At 45.0% G+C, this 21,257-nt stretch overlaps 1 protein-coding gene across 1 annotated transcript in view; it reads right to left on the bottom strand.

Annotated features, from left to right (window-relative positions):
- THSD4 (thrombospondin type 1 domain containing 4) overlaps positions 1-21,257 on the bottom strand; it is a 674,086-nt gene that overhangs the window by 588,674 nt on the left and 64,155 nt on the right. Inside the window, exon 3 of the mRNA XM_023220857.1 lies at positions 14,616-14,977. Coding sequence (XP_023076625.1) covers positions 14,616-14,977 — 362 coding nt within the window. The remainder of the gene's footprint in view (positions 1-14,615; positions 14,978-21,257) is intronic.

Genomic DNA, 21,257 nt, shown 5'->3' with positions numbered 1-21,257 from the left:
AATGTGTTCCAATAAAGTGAAAAGAAAGAGGTCTTTTAACAGATGGATTCAGGAGCTCTTCCAGGAATCAAGAGGCAAGCCACCTAGGCAGAGAAAGCAGAAAGGTGGTTTTAGAGCCACTTAGATGTTTAAGGGCTTTTTTTGCACCAGGAGGTCAAGCCTCTAGAAGACCCTATCCTCAGTGACCCACCCATCAGCCTCCCAGGATGTGAGTTCCATGGGGGTGTCCCCCAACACCAGCTGCCAAAATAAAACAGAGCAGCAACCTTAAGAATAAAGAACTCAGGCCTTCTGGGGGAAATGACCCTAGGAGATGATTTAGACTCGCACCCCTAGATACTGCCATCAGGTGGTTTCTCTTCTTCTAGGATTGTGTTTGAAAATCAGCCAAGTTTCCGGAAGAACAAGCCAACCACAGTGCTCACGGGTGCTGCTGTGCATCGGAGTGATCTGGGTTTCCAGAACTGACCTTCAGGTGCCTTATTCAGTGTGGGCCCAGAGGAGCGGAATAAGGACAAGTGAGTGGGTGTTCAAGGGAACCAATTTTAGTGCCACAGAAATCAATGGTGGAGAGGCTGCAAGGATGTCACCTACAGTTGAGCAGATTACTCACTGCACAACGACAACTGGGAGTTGAAATCCAGTGTGTCCTCCCAGCAGGGAGATGAATCTGACCAGAGGAAGAGGCATCTTTTTGGATTCGCATAAAGGTAAGAAATGAATCAGTGGAAGTTTCCAGCTAAGGCTGAGAGAATATTAGATAGCTCAGAACAAAGATGATTTTCTTACCCTATTTTGTGCTGGGCAAGACATCTCTGAAGGTGAAGAGAGTACGAGACCAACAGGGACAGAGGTGGTAACATGGGATGGTAGAAAGAGCCCAGGTATTCCATCAGACAGGCCAAATCAGCCACTAATTACCTGTGTCACTGTGGGCAAGTCATTCCACACCCTCTCTCCAGCAGCAAAATGGAGAAAACAATGCCTCCCACCCCTGGCTGCTGTGCAGATAAACACAATGATTCAGGGAAAGCGCCTAGCACAGGGCTTGGCCCTCAGTGGATGCTCTGTAAATGGTAGTTACTGTGACGGCTGCATTGCCCTGAAGGTAAAAAACACAGAGCCTCCAATGTGATATGTGAGAACTGCTGCAAGGGCAGGTAGCCAAACATGGGACTGAGGAGTACGGAGGCGGTTTTGCATGAAAGAACAGTAAATGCATTCATTTCTCCGGTGTAACTAAGAGAAGCCCTCTTAGGAGTCATGCCTGTTGTTAGTATGGGTTGTAATCTGAACCTGAGTGGCCCTCCAGGACTACGGGGGTTAGAGGAGACTAAATGAGTTTACCTGTGGGGCCCAGTGCCTGGCCAGAGCAGGTGCTAAGCAAATGTGAGCTCCTATCCCCTCTCTCCCGGGGACTGTCAAACAGTGCCTTCTGCCCTACAGGCTGACCCCCAGCAGGTTGAAGGAACCTGAAAAACTATTTTCAGCAGTAAGTTCTGCTGAATACATTAATACAACAGCAATAATGATTATAACACAACTATACTTCTTGAGCATCTTTTATGTGAAAGGCTCGTGGAGGAAGCAATGGTATTTCTCTCATATTCTGGATGTTTCTCCCAGTCTGAATTTCCATATCACTGCCTATGTACCCACTTACTCTATATCACTTCTATTTCTTTCTTTATTATAGGTATGAAGCGTCTCAAGTATAACTATCAATAATGATAATAAGAAGAGGCAAAGCTTTCTTCCTTGCATTAAAAGTTATTTAGGTGCAAGTCTGTCACCTTCAGTTAATTAAAGCCAGGAGAGAACTGTACTCGAGTTTACCCATCCCTAAAAATACTTAGCGTAGTCAGCCATATCCATGAGTTCCGCATCTGTGGATTCAACCAACTGTGGATCAAAAATATTGTGAAAAAACATGGATGGTTGCTTCAATAATGAACATACATAGACTCTTTTCTTGTCATTATTCCCTAAACAATACAGCACAACTATTTACAAAGTATTTACATTGTATTAGTATCATATATAATTGAGGAATGATTTAAAGTATAGGAGGATATGTGTAGGTTATATGCAAATACTACACCATCTTATAAAAGGGGCTTGTACATCCTCAGATTTTGGTATCTGCAGGGGAGTCCTGGAATCAATATCAACCCCCACTGGACACCAAGGGACAAATGTATTCAAATAATACATTCCGTATGTAGATGGCTATGCTGTATCAAACACCTGCTAAATGCATTATGTGTGTAAGTGTGTAATCCCATTTAACCAACACTGTAAACAGCAAAGTAGGCCATTACTTTATTTTACAGATGAGGAAACTGAGTCTAAGAGACATTGAAGAACCTGTCCAAGCTAGTAAGTAAGTCTGTGTGAACAGATATTAACAAATGTGACTGAATGAATAAAAGCAAGCCTCTAAAGAGCTTAACAATTGCAATACAGCACAGCTTTTAAATACCAAATTCCCATTCATAGAGGATTACAGGGATGGACTATTTCAAATGAGGACTTACTGTAAATGGGAAAAATTACTGTTTCCCCCCAAATCAAGAAAAGAAACGTTCTCAGCAGTAGCCCACAATGAACTGTGGTCCAATCACTGAGGAAAAGGGCAATCTTAATTGCTACTGGATCCATGTGGCCCATAGGAGAACCAAATGCTTCTGCATGAAAAAAGATTCATGAGGGAAGATAAAATACATTGTGTGCTTGGAAGCTAAACCGTAAGTGGGGAAAGGAAGGCTCTGAGGCAAGGCCTGACCTGGCATTAGGGCGAGAATGGAGTCGGGAGCAGGAAGGCAGAATAACTCTGTGTTACAAGCTGGGCCTTAAAGCCAGGTTCTCTGGTCTAAATTCCTGCTCTGCAGCCTACTAGCTACTAGCTCTAGGACCCAGAGCTCATCATATTGTCGCTATAAGCACAGAATTCTTCTCATGTTACACAAGACACACTAAAGATAGTTTATGCATAAGGGTCCTATGAGGTTTAGCTCAGAGCCTCCTACAGTGCATTAGTTTCTGTAGCTGCTGTAACAGGGTACCACAAACTTGGTGATTTAAAACAATAGAAATCTATTCTTTTACAGCTCTGGAGGTCAGAAGTTTGAAATCAGCATCACTAGGCTGAAATCAAGGTGGCAGCAGGGCTGTGCTCCTTTCAGAGGCTATAGGGGAGGATCTGTTTCCTGGCCTCTTCCAGCTTCTGGTGGCTGCCAGCATGCCTTGGCTGTGGCTATATCATTATAGTCTTCAAGAGCTGCATCTTCAAGTCTCTCTCTATTCTGTCTTCAAATCAGCCTCCTCATTGCGTGCCTACATATTACATCTCCCTCTGCTTGTCTCTTATAAGGACATTCATAATTGCACATAGAACTCACCTGAATAATCCAGAATACTCTCCCCATCTCGAGATACTTAATCACATCTGCAAAGACCCTTTTTCCAAATAAATTAGCATTTACAGGCTCCAGGACTAGGACCTGCTATCTTTGAGGACTGAGTGGGAGAGGGCAGGGAATTATTCAGCCTACTACAGAGGAAACCATCAATAAACATCAGCTGTGATTGCTCTTGTTACTATTAATAGAAATGAGCCAAAAGGACTACACATCCAGAAAAGGGCTTATGGATTGACAAGCAAGTGAGGATCTAAAAAGTCCTTGAGGGATGTGAGCACTTTATCCTGAGAACCAACAGGGAGACCATGTGTATTACAGGTCAACCACAGCAAGTGTCACCTAAACCTCATGTAAATTACCTGTGTCCACACTGTGGGCTCAGGGTGGCAATAAGAAGAGCAAGGATGTTACGGTCAGGGAACCCTGCACTCAAATCCCATTCCGTTCCTTCCTGGAGCAGGATGCTGGGGACTTCTTTACCTCAGTTCAGTGTCCTCTGTAAACTGGAGCTGGCTGAGGTTCAACTAGTACATGTCAATGATGTGGCACATAGTAGGTCCTGCAAAAATGGCTGTGATTACTCTGACTGAATCGACAACACGTGCAGGCTCCTGCAGGTAGGATGAGCAAAGGAAACAACAGTAACCCCCACATGCGGGAAACTCCTTCCTCCCATCCTTATATGAAGGCATCGCAGACAGGCACCAGGTGTGCACTGGGGGAAAAGCCTTAGTGGATTCCAGATGCAGAACTGAGATCCCCGTTCTGGGACACACAAATTGTCAGGCTTTTTCCATAGCCCATCACATCTTTCTTCTGGAAACGGAGTTATGAAGGCCTTGGAGAAAGTTCAATGCAGCACTCTTATGGCGAATGTGATCTTTGTTCTGATAACTAATGAAATACTTCTGACACTTAATGAAATACCGCAATAAATGAACAAGGGCTCTTTGAAGCCTTGTCTGAGATCAGAGTAACTCAAGCTTAAAATCTGGCTCCAATCCTTCCTTCCTAACCTACAGGCAGAAATGTACATACCATCAGGCCTAGCTCTGCTACAAACTCTGTTACTGAAAAGGGCTAAAGTTTCTGATTTAGAAATCAAAGCACATTAGAACACGGTTTATCTGCTTAACATCAACAGGTAACTTCTTGTCAAACAATTCAGGGACTAAGTGCTATTCCTGCTTTGGAAGGTAAAAAAACAAAAATTCCCTTGAAGTAGGAAAACGAAAAATGCCAAAAACAAAGAGTATGCATTTCAAACACTTGTATCCGCTTTCTCTGCTGACTACCCAGGATGGCCAGGGAGGTTTTCCAAGGAGAAACACAGATAAAGCCAAAGATTTCCCTTCTTGCTATGTGGTTTCTGCCCCCTGTAGGTAACAAGACTCCCTGGGTATCGACTTAAGGTCAGGAAATCAGCATGTGGCTTTGTGAAGTTTAATTAACAGCAAGTTTTCCTATCCAGCATCATGAAGAGGCCCAGTCAGCTCTAGGAGCCCCCAGGAAAGAAACAACATGTTGCTCCAAAGTTATTACCGATGAAGTGCAAGTAGCCTCCACAAAGCACACGAAAGGAGGAGCTGAAAAAACAAATGATTCCTACCTGCAGCCAGGGACAGTTTCCAGGGGAGGTGGGAATGTGTGGGTAAAACTTGTGATCCAGGCCTGATGCAGGCTGACCTGTTTCAAAACGAATGAACCTTTCAAACAAACACACATACATCCATGTGTGCACATGCAAACACACACACACGTGCTCCTGCACACACATGAACATGGACACACAGACAACAAATTACAGAAAGGGACACACGTCTCTAAATCCCAAAAATTACCTAGTCAATGGTAATAAAACAATCAAGCCATGTTGTTTTTGAATAGTGTCTTAGGTTTTTCGAAGTACTTTTACAGCTGTTACCTCATCTGACCCTCCCAACAAGCCTTGTGTGGTAGGCAGAGGACATATAATTATTCATATTTTATAGATTACACTGTGATTCCCATAGGTCACCCAGTTAGCAGATGATGGAGCTGAGACAGGAAGTGGGGTCTAATGATTCCCAGCCCAGGGGTTTCTATAAGGCACGAAATAGTGATCCCGTCCATGGAAGGGGGCTGTCCAAGAGACTAGCAAAAGGAGGACAGATGTGTGAACAACACTTTTAAGAAAAACTCATGAGACAAAAGTCTGAATGGAGGGATTTGAAGAGGTACAATGTCAGTGCATCTACAGAGAAAAACCATCACATTCCAGAAGCATGTTTGGAAAGGTGTTTGAGGCCCAGCACGGTAGCTCATGCCTGTAATCCCAATACTCTGGGACGCCCAGACAAGCAGATCACTCGAGGTCAGGAGTTCGAGACCAACCTGGCCAACATGGTGAAACCCTGTCCCTACTAAAAACAAAGATTTGCCGAGTGTGGTGGCACACGCTGGTAGTCCCAGCTACTCAGGAGGCTGAGGCAGGAGAATCATTTGACCCCGGAGGAAGAGCTTACGGTGAACCAAGACCGTGCCACTGCACTCCCGCCTGGGCAACAGAGCGAGACTCCATCTCAAAACAGAAAAAAAAAAAGGAAAAGAAAATGTGTTTAAGAGCTGCGTTTCCTACTCACCTTCTCTTCCCATTACTCTGGGTGGCAGAAAAGATGACAGGAACATTTAAAACAGCAGTTGGTCTCAATAATGCATCAATAAAAAGCAAGACCCCTTAATGACTAGAATAAGGACCTCTTTATTTTATGAATGTAGAAACTCAGGCCTAGAGAAATGAGGTGACTTGTCCAGGATAAAGCATTCATAAGAGCTGAGGACTGAACTCTGAACTTGGGGTACAAAACTCTTTATTCTATACTGGCTGCTATTTTTAACTTCATTATTGTCACTGTCCTTCAAAAACACTTCTAAAGAAGAATGCTTAAGGGTAGGGTGGGGATGCATGGTTTTTCTTCTTCATCATTTTTCTGGGAAACAGGATCACTAAATTTCCCATAAACAACAACCAGAGTGGATGGGGGAAAGTGGCAGGTGGTCCTGCTGGCACAGAAGTTGTCCTATTGCTTGAGTAATCATAAGACCCCAAAATGCAAGTAGTAGTATGGTAGACTGACAACGTCCCCCTTCCCTTCCAAAGATGTCTACATCCTAAACCCCAGAACCTGTGAATGTTACTTTATATGGTAACGGGACTTTGTGTTGATTATTAAATTAAGTATTTTGTGATGGGGGGTTATCCTGGATTACCTGGGTGGGCCCAGTGTAATCACAAGGGTTCTCCTTATAAGTGGGACGTAGGAGGAGAAGAGTCAGAGAAGGAGATGAGATTACAGAAGCAAGAGATCAGAGTAATGGGAGGAGAGGCCCCCAGCCAATGCATGTAGGCAGCCTCTCAAAGCTGGAGAAGGGAAGGGCACAGTTTCTCCTTGAAGCCCCCAGAAGGAATGCAGTCCTGCTAACACCTTGACTTCGGCCTTCTGACTTCCAGAACTGTAAGTGAATAAAGTGGTATGTTTTTTTTTTAAGCAACTAAGTGTGTAGCGAGTTTTCCAACATCAACGGGAAACTAATAAACCTGTTACAAAACTACAGGGTCAAGCCTTAGCCCCCAGACAATTAACCCTGTCTTCCTGGATTGACAGAGACGGGGTGGTGGATGGCATAGCCAAACAGTTTGAAAAGCACAGGGCATTAAGGAGAAATTTAGATGGGCTTTACACTATATACATCATCTCATGGAAAAAAATGTTGGCCATCCATGTTTATAGGGACTGTCTTACTCTGAGAATTTCGTGTTCAGTCCCCTTAGGACTGCTTTAAAGTTCCTCTCTGGAAAGGAGCCTGTGGACTTCCCCAGTCTCGCCTGGACACTCCCTCATTTACAGCCTGTGCTGCAGCCCCACCAGACCATTTATGAACACGACATGCTCACTCATGCCTCCAGGTCTCCACCCTGACCATTTGCTCTTTGCAGGAAGGCCCTCCTCATTCTTGGGCTTTGCTAAAATCTTTCCTTTCCAAAGCACAGCTCAATTATTCCTCCAAAGCCTTCCCTGGCTCCCCCAGTCCTCCGTTGTCTTCCCCTCTCCTCCCTGGGTACTTGACTTGTAAATGTCTGCTTGTCTTCCTGCTCCACCCCACCAGCAGGAGCCGCTCAAAGGTAAGCAGCACTTCTTCTCCACTTTGTGTCAGCAAACCACCTCATCCCCCAGCCACACCAAGCCTTTCCCAGCTCTTTCCCATCTTTTCCACCTAAAAAATGCAAACTGATCGTTCAAGAAAGTACCCTCCACCATGAAGTGACCTTGTTCCCCAAGAATTAGTCCCACCTCTCTGCTCCCACAGCCCTCGGCTCATCCCCCAGGTAGAACACTCACCACATTCCCTTAGGTGCTCATACCTGAGCTATTTCCTCATCAGACACGGAGGCTGTGGAAAACCACGCCTCTTAACCTATCTACCCCTCCTGTGTCGAGCACAGGGCCTGGCCCAAAGCAAATACACAAAAATATTGGCTGAATTCAAATGAAAACAAAACTTTAAACAAGGCAATGTCTATTAAGACCTGAGATCCAGGGCAGCCTTAACAACAAATAACTATGTGAATGAAGACTTTGCAGGGCCAGCTTCTAACGACAGCACGTAGTGTTTCCTCTGGGCTTCTGGAGTTCACAGTGGAGCCAGTTTCAGGGTTCCTATATAACATTAAAAGCTTTGGGAATAATTAGAGAAATATTTCATTTTCCATCTCAAAGAGGTGTTAGTTTATCAAACTTAGCTAAATTGATGAGTGTTACCTTTCACTTTGAAAAGGGCTTTCTAGAAAAGCAGGTCTGAAAGGAGCAAGATGTCGCACAGGCTTGTGCTCTCTCACTTGCCTTCTGTATGACCTTGAAGGAGATACTTATTCCCTGACCCTTGAGTTTGGCATCCATAAATGAGAACACTACATATCTGTCACATGGGTTGTAATGAAGACAAGATAAAATGCTGCAGGTCAAACAACTGCCAATGTGTCTGGCACGTGGAAGGCATTGAGATGCCTTTACTGAGCACTTAGGAGATACCGTGCTAAGCATGTGGTATGAGTTATCCAACTCACAGCAACTCAGTGAGGTAGGTGTATTATTATTCCCACTAGGGAAAAGTTAAGTAACTTCGGCAGGATACACAGCCAGCAAGTGGCAGGGTCAGATGGAGCATCCAAACCTGTCAATTCCAGAAGCTGCACTCATAACTATCCTGTAGTTTACAGCCTTTCAGGGTGTGTAGCTCCTGTTCTTCTAGATTCTAATATAGCACTGTATTTCAAAGCCCCAGGCATTGAGAGCTGGCCACAAACTGCTCTTGAAATGTGGGTCTGCACGCCTGGGCAAGAGTTTTCCTTGCCCCACCAGACTCTGTCCCAAAAGGAAATCAGCTCTACAGAAAAACTTCTATAGGAAACTCCTCTGGGAAGTTCCGGGAAGCCCACCCTCCTCAACCTCTTTCTACCCCCAAACACCTGAGGAATATGACACACTCCCCTCAGGGGGAACAGGGTCATGATTTTCATAGTCAAGGCTTTCATATCCCAGCCACCCACAACTGTCTCCAAGAGAAGAAAGTGTCAACCTGGCACTACCTAGTCCAAATTCATATTTGAAAATCTGAATTAACGCCATCGAATATCCCATTCCCCAGATGCCAGCTGGTTAATGAGTGTGATGAATGACCAGAAAAGCTGGCTAATGTAGGCGAATGTAAGGAAGTCCAGTGGGAAGGAAAGCCTGCCAAATATCAGGCTCTTTAGCATCAGAGTGGTGAAAAAAATCACCTGAAGTCCTCAAATAAGAGAGGGCGCTGCTCTCATAGCTTGTCTTTTTGGAAGCTGAGTTATACTGACCAACAGACATTTGCAACGCATTTCTGTTAGGTTGTGTACTTGGGTTCTGAGCCACAGGGCGTCTTTCTGGATGCCATTTTCCCTAGACATTTTGGGAATGGGAAGAAATCCACCTTGCTTTCAGTGTTATAAAAGGGAAGGTCTTCAAAGGACTTAACAGACATTTTTCCAAAGAAGATACACAAACAGGCATTAAGTACGTAAAGAAAAGTTCAACATCACTAATCATTAGGGAAATGCAAACCAAACTACAATGAGATACCACCCCACAGCTATTAGGATGGGCACTATCAAAAAAACGGAAAACAAGTGTTGGTGAGGATGGAATCCTTGTGCACTGTTGTGGGAAGGTAAAATAGTGCAGCTGCTATAGAAAACAGTATGGCAGTTCTTCAAAAATCTAAAAATATGATTACCCTATGATCCAGCAATTCCACTTCCCAATTTCTACCCGAAAGAACTGAAAATGCCCACATTCGTAGCGGTGTTATTCACAATTCCTAAAATGTGGAAGCAACCTAAATGTCCACTGATGGATGAAAAGATAAGCAAAATGTGGTCTATACATGCAACAAAATACTATTCAGCCCTAAAAAGGAAAATGCTACAATATGGAATAAACCTCGAGGACATTATATTGAGTGAAATAAGCCAGTCACAAAAAAGACAAATACATGAGATACTTAAGAGTAGTCAAAATCTTAGTGGAAGAAAGTAGAATGATGGTTGGCTGAGGGCTGGGGTAGGGAAAGGAAGGAATGTGAAGTTATTGTTTCATGGGTACAGTTTCAGTTTTGAAAGATTTTAAAGAGTTCCATGAGTGGATGGTGGTGATGGTAGCATAACAGTATGAATATAGTCAATGTCACTGAACCGTATGCTTAAAAATAGTTAAGATGGGCCAGGCGCGGTGGCTCAAGCCTGTAATCCCAGCACTTTGGGAGGCCGAGATGGGTGGATCACGAGGTCAGGAGATCAAGACCAGCCTGGCTAACACGGTGAAACCCCGTCTCTACTAAAAAAATATAGAAAACTAGCCGGGCAAGGTGGAGGGCGCCTGTAGTCCCAGCTACTCGGGAGGCTGAGGCAGGAGAATGGCGTAAACCCGGGAGGCGGAGCTTGCAGTGAGCTGAGATCCGGCCACTGCACTCCAGCCTGGGCGACAGAGCGAGACTCGGTCTAAAAAAAAAAAAAAAAAATTAAGATGGTCTATTTTATGTTACATGTATTTTAACACAATAAAATTGGAGGAAGAAAAGGTGAAGGGGGGTCCTATAGTAACAGGGGCTCCTGCCAGCACCCTCTAGTCTACAGGTACCCATTTCCAGCAATTGAGGGGGAAGTCGCTCCTACCAAGGAGTATCTTCGGTTTCACAGGTGTGAATTGCCACAATGCGGCGTGCTTTGCAGGACTCACCTAACACCCTACTTCCGTACTCGCCCCTTGCCCTTTAGCTATCATGCGGACACAGCCTTGGGTCTAGGGTGAAAGATGACTTGGTTGAGTGCCATTATGGAATCTGTTGGCTGAGACCTGAAGGATGAACCCCCTAGCCTGGAACCTCCTCTGCCATTGCCCTAACCTAATCACAGGGGAACGCCACCCTTTGTGGAGGATTTTTCTGAGCAAGCCACACTAAGAAGGGGCAGAGAGCAGGGAGCACAGACACTAGGGCCTCGGCTGCACCCAGTCTGTGCTGCCCAGAGTCCCGCCCCTCTGGACGGGAGCTCAGTTCCTGGCTCCATCTTCCTGAGTGGCCCCAGTTCACCTGATCCCTTCTGCTGCACTTGAGTTCTAACTGGAACTCTCTCTAACACATTATCTAGCAACAGCCTTCAGACCCATAATGAGAGTTACAGTGTCCGCTATGAGCGCCCACTATGGGCCAGGCAATATGAATGTATTTGATGAGCGTCCGCTATGGACCAGGCAATATGAATGTATTATTTCATTGAATTACTCAACCCCACAAGATAGGTATTACTATTACTCTCATTTGAAAGATGAAGCCTCTGAGGCTCAGAGAAGTTTAACTTTCCTAAGCTCTGAATCCTTGGGAGAGCTCCAATGAAGATTGACTTTATTTTTGAGGCTTTTTAGAGTAGGATTTATACTACATATGTGCTTGTTTTAACGAGACGAACGCCTGGTATGGAAGCAAGTGGACTCAAGAAGTTTCCAGATATATTCCAGCTAAGTAAATTCTATTTATTCATCAAGGGCAGGTTCAAATCCTACCTGCTCTGTGCAGTCTTCCCTGACTGTTCCATTCCACAAAGATTCCTTCTTCCTGAACCCTGGTCATAGCTCTACTGTCTCCCAGGGTGAGCAGTGTTTTGTGGGTTTGCCCTTCTCCACCACCAAAGTGTAAGCACCCCTCAAGAATACGGACTGTGGCTTCTAGATGCAAAGATTATCCTGGTTAAAGGAGCTGAACATTGCAAGGAAGAGATGCAGCTCATTCTAAGCCTTCACTATTAAATCCTATCCATTTGTCAAGACACGGCTCAGACAGCCCAACCTCCAAGCACCTTTTCTGAACACACCGGCTGGAAGTCAGCAGCTTCATTTTCAGAATACCCATTTCAGTGAAAACAACTTTAGAGCCAGACTCTGGCAGACCTCTTTTGAATTCTAGTGCTGTTGCTTCTCAAGTGGTAATCTTGAGCAAGTCACTTCATTCCTCCCGGCCTCAGTTTCATTGTTTATAAAATGTGAATAATAGTTTCTGCCTCACAGGGTTGTGTAACTGTAAATGTTGTCATGCATTTGAAAGAATGCCTGCACAGAAGGCATGCTTCAACATGGGAGCCCTTGTCACTACTATCTCATCAGACTGCCTTATATTGAAGGCATCTAGATGTGCATCTTTTCCAACCCTCTAGAGTAGTGGTTCTCAAACTCCAGGCTATATCAGAAGCATTTAAAATGAAGATACATAGGACATATAACTGACCTACAAATCAGAATCCCCGTTAGGCATGGGAGATGGCATGGACTTGGCAACTCTTTTTAACAAGCCACCCACTCCACGGCAAGTGATTCTGATACGTGCTCACTAAACTTGGAAAATTCTGCTAGACAATATTTGATTCCCAAAATCTTTCCCATGGAAACTTGAGTCTCCAAAGAGCTTCATCCAGACCAGTGCTTCCCAAACTTGGCTGGAATGGAATCATACCAACATCTGAGGGTGGCCCCTAGAGATTCTGATGCTGGTTTGGAGTGTGATGTGGGTGTCAGGGTTTCTAGAAGATTGGGAAAAAAATTCTAACGGTCAGTCGAGGTTGAAAACCACTGTTCCATTGGATCTTGACCCCAGGTTTCTATACCTCCGAGGCTTCAACCAAAGCAACTCAGATTTTACAAGTGTTGTTACATAAACTAAGCCTCCATCTAAGATTGATTTTGCAGAAAGGATTCTTCTGCTTAAAAAAAAAAAATAGTAATTTTGCAAACAACTGCTCTAGCCTGTCAGTAAGAGCCATGAGGTCCCGAAACCTGGCTTTTATTCACCTTTGTGTATGTCCCAGGGTCTTACAACATAGTAGATGTTTAATAAATATCTGGTGGAAGGTTGAATAGTTTCATTTGTTATCTGACTCCAATTAAGTTTATTCACTTTTGTGTATGTCCCAGGGTCTTACAACATAGTAGATGTTTAATAAATATCTGGTGGAAGGTTGAATAGTTTCATTTGTTATCTGACTCCAATTAAGATTCCTGTTGCCTAGCAGAGCAACCTAACAATTTCTTAAACATCTAAACTCCGACAGCCTTTGCCTCAAGCCTCAAACCTCAAACCCGAAACAGAGAGTGGAGCAGACAGCCATCCTAAAAACATGCTGACATTTCTCCTTGGGGTCAAATATACTATGCAAGTACCTAATGACTGATGAATATAAGCAAATGTGATTTTCATCAGCCAGGAGGAGCATGACATTTGTAGGCAGCACAGGCCTCCCAGGCTAATATTTGGATTATTTCATCAGTAACTGTCAAATCACAAGAGCATGATAAAAACTTGCAGGAACTTCATAGTAAACAGTTTAACTGGCCCCCGTCAATACATTTGAAGAAAAAAATTTCCTGCTGCCAAAACACACAGGCACAATGCCTGCAGCACAGGCCTGTGGCCAACAACAGCCTGATCCTCAGGCAGCTCTTCTAGGTTCTCAACCACAGAGGCTGTCAAGAAGCCTCTTTCCCACTCAGGCCCCACCCAAATCCAGCCCTCCATCCCTTCAGCTGGCACCCACAGGAGGATGAGTACTGCAGGGATCTGGGGGTGAGCAGCACCACCTTCAAAACTCAGTTTGTCCACTGGCTCTAGGGCCTCTGATTCCTCATGTGTAGCATCTATTTCATCAGGGCTGGGCATTAACAGGGCTTGACAAATGAATTATGCATTTCTTAAGCACGGAGAGCACATCTTACACTTTTTGTTCTTGTCCATGTTTTTTTTGTTGTTGTTGTTGTTACTGTTTTTGCATTAGTATTCCCCCAGGATCTATCAGGAACCTAGGCACTAAGACACCCAACAAATACTGAGGAATGAATGCAGTCATCTGTTAATATCTGTTGCTTCACTCACTGACAAGCTCTTCTCAGCACCTATACCCCTACCTTTCCCAAGGCACTGCCTACTTTGGCATATTTATGCTTCTTAGAACTATACCACTATTTTGATGGCACTATGCCATTTCTAGAGTTTACATTTTATGGACTCTGAAACAGTTTAGGTCCTTAGACATATCCTCAAACCAGTGTGTTGACTCAAAAAACTTTGGAGAAACTTACTAGAAAGGTTCACAAAATCTGGAAGCCTACAGCTTCGGAGCATTCTAAGACTCCAAACATTCAACTTATCCTAGGATTGGCAACTCATATCAGCTTTCGGGTTAGATACATGTCTTCTTGTCTTGTGTCCTCAGCTCTAATCCACACAACCTGAGGATCTCTCCTTCCCGGCACCAGGACAGCACTCCCCTCCTGCTTTCACCCCTCTAGGAGGCCTCCCTAAAATTCTTTGTAAGGGCATTCTCAGAATTAGCCTCGCTTTGAAGATTATTCAGAACCACAGAGTGAGGTGGGAGTGGCCTCAACGCTTTATAAGGCTGCAAAATAAATCAAAAGGTGAAAGGAGCTTCGTGGAGCCCAGAGCTCCTTTCCACCTGGCAGAGCAATGCATTAGTCGCACTGTCTGTGGTGCAGAGCAGCGTCCGAGGCAGGGGCAGGGACAGGGGCAGAAACTGAGACAGGGACGGCGGGGGGGGGGGGGGCACAGGCAAGGGCGTGCGTGTACCTTCTGTCCACGGTGACTTCGCGGCCCTGGGGCTGTGGGTGCCGGCTGCCCCGCAGCATGGTGGGGCCCTGGCGGCTGGCGTCCGTGCCGGCCAGGGCTGGCGTCTTGTCGCCGCTCCGGTGTAGTGGCACCGACGTGCGCACGGCCGACACCACGTGGTCCGCGAAGGCGCGCGTGGGGGTGCCAGGCCGCTGGCCGCCGCGCAGGCGGTAGGAGCGGGGCAGGCAGGGCCGCGTCTGCTCCATCACTCCGCCGCTGCAGCTACGCGAACAGGCGGACCAGGGGCCCCAGGCGCCCCACACTCCCGGGGCGCCGCCGCCGCCATCCTCAGGGGCGCCCTCTGCCGCCATCCGCTGCGGGACCTGCGAAGACAGAGGCGGGTTAGGGTACCAGAACACCAATTCTCTCTTCACCAGAAGAAGGCTTTGAGCAGGGTCGATTTATCCATCAGGCACAAGTAGGCACAGTCTGTTTCAAAGAGGAGTGTTAATACAATCCAGCCTGGCTTAGAGTTGGTTTTTGGAGGAAAGAGGGCTCCGCGAAGACAAAAATGGCTAGGGCCCGCGAAAGCCATAATGCGGCCCTGGCTTTGGGTGTCACGGCCTTGGAGAGCTTCAAGTGCATGGTGCCCTCACCTCTTACGTGGTTTCAGGAGCCCCACTTCAGCTACAACTCATCTTCCGGATTCCCGCCAGAGGGACCAGACTTCCTGCCTTGTGTCTCCCTGACGGAACGGCAAGGAACCGAACACAGTGGTTGAGAGGCCACCGCTTCAGAGCCAGGCTGCCTATGGTTCACATCCCTGCCACCACACTTCCTAGTGTGTCAGGAGTTTGTTCCTTCCGGTGGGTTCGTGGTCTCGCTGACTTCAAGAAGGAAGCTGCAGAACTTCACAGTGAGTGTTACAGCTCTTAAAGGTGGTGTCATGGACTTTCTTCTTTCGGGTGAGTTCCTGGTCTTGCTGACTTCAAGAATGAAGCCGCGGACCTTTGCTGTGAGTGTTACAGCTCTCAAAGGTGGCACAGGCTCCAACAGTGAGCAACAGCAAGAATTTCTGTGACGAGTGAAAGAACAAAGCTTCCACAGCATACAAGAGAACCTGAGCCAGTTGCCGCTACTGGCTGGATGGGGCGGGCAGCCAGCTTTTATTCCCTTACTTGTCCCCGCCCACATCCTGCTGACTGGTCCATTTTACAGAGTGCTGATTGGTCCATTTTACAGAGTGCTGATTGGTGCATATACAATCCTCTAGCTAGACACAGAGCACTGATTGGTGCGTTTTTACAGAGTGCTGTTTGGTGCATTTACAATCCTTTAGCTAGACACAGAGCCCTGATTGGTGTGTTTACAATCCTCTAGCTAGACAGAAATGTTCCCCAAGTCCCCACTCGACCCAGGAAGTCCAGCTGGCTTCACCTCTCACTGCTAGTGTGACTGGGAAGTTTCTGAATCTCTCTGAGGCTCACTGTGCTTTAAAGATGGATAGTACCAGTACCTATCTTGTAAGCTGTAAGGGGATTTAAGTTAGGCCATCCATGTGCAGAGCAAAGAACTTGGCACTAAACAAAATATTTGTTAGTAATGATAATAATGTCCCTGCTGCCATGTTGCCTTGGAAGAGGTGAAAAATGTCAGAAGGTTCAAAAGCTCTATCCAAAGAGTGATCTACACCCTCACTTAACTGGTCATTTCAGAGACCTACTGTGCCAGGCTCCTTGCCAAGAGCAAGCACACTGTAGTTTATTCATTACGCAGACATACTCTGAGCACCAGCTGTATGCCAGCACTGACCCAGGCCCAGAAGACAAGGGGAAACGCACCACAGGTCCACACAAGTGGCTTAGACCCAGCAGCAGATGAGCTCTATGCAGCAGTACAAGATTGTGGTAGGCTCTTGGAAGGGACTGGCTGTCCTGGCTGGGCAGGGTGAAGGCGGGGAGAATTGAAAAGACCTCAGAAGAGGAAACAGGAGTCACAGTCATAACTAATTGTTCAGGCACCTACTCGGTGCCAGATTACATAGCTCATCTCAAGAAGAGATCATCCTAGGTAAGCCAGGTGGGCCCTAAATCCAATGACAAGTGCCCTTATAAGACATGGAAGAGAAGACACGGACACAGACACAAAGGCAGTGTGACCCCTGAAGCAGAGATTGGAGTAGTGCAACCACAAGCCAAGGAATGCCTGGAGCCACCAGAAGCTGGAAGAGGCAAGGAAGGATTCTCCCCCTAGTAACTTTGGAAGGAGCGTGGCCCTAGTGACACCGATTTTGAACTGCTGATCTTCAGAATTTCAAGAGAGTAAATGTCCGGTGTTTTAAGCAATCCAGTTTGTGGTAATTCTTTCTGGCAGCCCTAGGAAAATAATGGAGTGTGCTTATACTTGGAGAACAAGGAAGGAAAATGGGCCGGCATAGGCCGCACTCCTCCTCTGTGTCCCATGCTGCGCAGACTGCACATGTGTAAATGGCCTGATTCTGCGGCACAGGCAGCACTAGCGCCAGTTCCACTTTCCAGGGCCCCTCAGCACCCCTAGCCACCCAGAGAGGTTGATGTTATATGGCTCCTTTTAGAGGGAAGAAACTGAGAACCTAGGAGACTTTATGACTTGTCCTTGGTCTCAGACTAGTGCAGGGCACAGACGGGACTAAAATTGTCTCCCGACTCCCGGTCTAGCATTCATTTTTCCCCCTGCAGCATGTGGCCTCCTTGCTTATGTTGTTGCTAGAAAACAGAAGGTTAAACTGAGTAGAAATAAAACCACTTCAATAATTGTTCTAGTGGAAGGATCACTGGGATAAATGAACAAAGGCAGAAATACGTTTCTGGTACATTTGGAGATTTCAGTTATCCACCGCCTCCTGATCTCTCATTAACACAGATAACTAAGATGCTGCCCATAATAGTTGGATTAGACATGCAGCTATACTCAAAATCCACTTCCTAGAACTAATCCCACCCTTAATTTAGTTCCTATTGCCAAATTGGGCAAGGTCCCTGGGGGAAGAAAACATGAAACCACATTCCGTCCTATTCTATTCATAATAATTCTCTAATTTATAGTCGAATTATGGTGAGTGACTTGAAATTCCATTTGAGTCCCCATAGTGGGAAACTAACCACATGCTCCAGAATTGTATTTTTATAGTATGTAGCCAGAAACAAACAAACAAACAAAAACATAGAAAAACAGAAAGGAAGGAAGGAGGAGAAACAGAAAGAAAAAGCCAATCAAAGAAAAAAAGGAGGGGATGTGGGCTTGAGATGTTAACCTGCTAGTTGCATCGACCTCCCAGGCTCCCTCCACTCCTTCCTGATCCTCCTAATGATTCTCTCCCCTTCTTCTGTTCTGATAGTCAAGGAGTTTTCTGTAAGGCAAGATGCAAGACGGGATAACTTTCAAGTGTTTCAAGACATAATATTCCTAAAATTAGGACAAACTAACAGGATCTCTGCTAGTGGCAGGCAGCAAAACCAAATAATGAATCATGGTAAGAGACAAAAATAACTGAACCTTGAAACTTTATAATGTGCCAGTGTGCTGCCCCGTCCCCAATACATACTGACATGTGAAGACCGATGCAGAAAACCTGTTCTAAAATGCACCCTAAACTGCCGGTTTTCTTCATTTATAAATAATTCTAACAAATCAATAAGAAACAGACAACACAGTGGAGATAGGAACTAAGGGTATGAACAGGTGGTTCATAGGTGTTGTGGACTGAATGTGTCCCTCCCCACCATTCATATGCTGAAGCCCAAATCCTCAGTATGATTGTATTTGGAGGTGGGGCCTTTGGGAGGTAATTAGATTTAGATGAGGTCATGAGGGTAAGGCCCCATGATAGAATTCATGTCCTTATAAGCAGAAAAGAAGCCAGAGTGAGGAAGATAAACCAGTTTTCTCCCTGTCTCTCTTAGGCCCACTCCCCACCCCACTATGTAAGAACAAGGGAGAAGGCAGCCCTCTGCAAGCCAGGAAGAGAACCCTCACCAGGAAACCAAATCGCCCAACACCTTGATCTTGGACTTCCCAGCCTCCAGACCTATGAGAAATAAATTCCTGTTGCTTAAGCACCCAGTCTATGATTTTTTGTTACAGCAGCTCAAGCTAATACACAATGAGAAAATAAATGATATATGAAAATTGTTTAACATCACATATAGTGAAAATAATGCAAAATAAAGCACCAAAATTCCATTTAAAACCCATTAGATTAGCGAATATTATAAAGTTTGACAGTACTGACATGGCAAGAATGTTCACTGCTGATTAGACTCTAACTTTGGGAAGCTTCTTGGGAGAGAACTTTACAATACCTATCACAATTTCTAATGCACATACTCTTTCACCAGCAGCTCTACTTTTAGTAGTTCATCTTACAGATATACTCAAAAATACTGTATAAAGTTTTATATATATATATATATATACACATAAAGACTTATATTGCATCATATTTTGTAAGAACAACAATGAATAAAAGGAAGCAACCTAAATGTTCATGAATAGGAGCTTGGCTAAAATGAAATCTATCCAAACAATGGAATGTAATTTATCTGGCAGGATGAGGTAGATTTATATCTGTTAAAATGGACAGTTCTCCATACATTTTTTCACTATATTAATTAGTGTAAAAAACAAAACAAGAAATAGGACAGTATAAGAGAATAAACCTATTTGTTGATATCACTCTTTTTTTTTTTTTTTTTTTCTTTGAGACGGAGTCTCGCTCTGTCGCCCAGGCTGGAGTGCAGTGGCCGGATCTCGGCTCACTGCAAGCTCTGCCTCCCAGGTTCACGCCATTCTCCTGCCTCAGTCTCCCGAGTAGCTGGGACTACAGGCGCCCGCCACCTCGCCTGGCTAGTTTTTTGTATTTTTTAGTAGAGATGGGGTTTCACCGTGTTAACCAGGATGGTCTTGATCTCCCGACCTCGTGATCCGCCCGTCTCGGCCTCCCAAAGTGCTGGGATTACAGGCTTGAGCCGCCGCGCCTGGCCTGATATCACTCTTTAAGTGTTCAGTTGAAACATTAAAAAATCACTGATATTTGACCATTTTTGATGTATAAAAATGCAATTTCATATGATTAATACTTTTTCATATGATTCAATCTAATATGAGTAGTTTTCCGACCTTGGCAACTAACAGAGCCCAACTAGAAAATCTTTTCCCACCAAACAAGGCAGTAGGAATGATAAGGCAGAATGCAGTGTGTCTCTTCACCCATCCCTCACCACTTCCTATACTAGCCAGTTGCCCTGGGGATCACATCAACACCTTGCAGCAGCTGGCAAGGCCTATTAGTAGGTGTTTGACAGTGACACCAAGAACAACCATTTATTTAGTAACAGAATGCAGGGTAATCAAAGGCTAATTACTTTATACATATTATCTAATTAATCTCAAAACACCCACCTAAAGAAACTATCATCATCTCCCTTTACAGATGAAAAACTGAGGCTTATAGTTTGTTTCTAGAGTTCAAAAAATTCATAACAGTTCATGAGCACCCAGGATACCTCCTGTGATTTCCAGCAAGGCTTAGAGTGACCTTAGGGGTGGCTAAGATTCTGCACTGTGTACATGTGAACAGAAGGTCACAAAAATTGGAGTGATTGTGTTTGAATGACTTTATACTCAATGTATTAATCCATTTTCATGCTGATAATAAAGACATACCCAAGACTGGGCAGTTCACAAAAGAAAGAGGTTTATTGGACTCACAGTTCCACAATCATGGTGGAAGTTCACGTGAAAGGCACATCTCAAGAGAGAAGAACAAGAGAAGACAAGAGAAGAAAATTGTACAGGGAAACTCCCCTTTATAAAATCATCAGCTCTCGTGAAACTTATTCACTATCATGAGAATAGCACAGGAAAGACCCGCCCCCATGATTCAATTGCCTCCCACCAGGTCCCTCCCACAACACATGGGAATTGTGAGACCTACAATTCAAGATGAGATTTGGGTGGGGACACAACCATATCACCCATAGACTGGTGGATCCTAAGAAAATCTAGGGTAAAGTTATTTAAATGATCAGAAAAAGAAAACAAACAAAAGAGATCTTCCATTATGGAAAACAACATGCTGGTGTAAGGAAAGGAGTGGAGGATGAAGTTCACATTGGATGGCTTCAGCCTTCTATGAAAGAGGTAAGGTCTGCCACTGAGGGAAGGGAAGAGATATGCTGGAGGATTACAGACAGAAGAAGCCCAGTGGATGAGCAAAAATACCCCTTATCTGCCCTAACTGCTTTAACACAAACCCTCTGATACTCACAAGATTCATTTAAGGATGTATATTTCCATTTTGCAGATGTAGTCATGGAGGTTCAGTATGTCCGTGTGGTCTAGTGGATGATGTGGGCTTTGAAAATATATGTGAGATAAAACAATGCGAATCTGCTAGTATTGCTTGGTAGATGAAATGAAATAGCTAGGAAAGGCATCTAACATGCCCCCAGGCCCCCAGCAGGGACAGAGGAAATCTCCACTTTGTCCCTTCATTGGGAGAATGTACATTACCATTCAGAAGCTTTATAATGTGTAAGACACAGATCTAACCCTAGAATCAAATCAGTGCTCTCTCCGCTTCAGTGGAGGTTTTAAAGGATGGGGGCGAGGTGGGTGTCAGGG

The sequence above is a fragment of the Piliocolobus tephrosceles genome, chromosome 6 (genome assembly GCF_002776525.5).
Source record: "Piliocolobus tephrosceles isolate RC106 chromosome 6, ASM277652v3, whole genome shotgun sequence".
Classification (NCBI taxonomy): domain Eukaryota; kingdom Metazoa; phylum Chordata; class Mammalia; order Primates; family Cercopithecidae; genus Piliocolobus; species Piliocolobus tephrosceles.
This window is presented reverse-complemented; position numbering and strand designations above follow the sequence as displayed.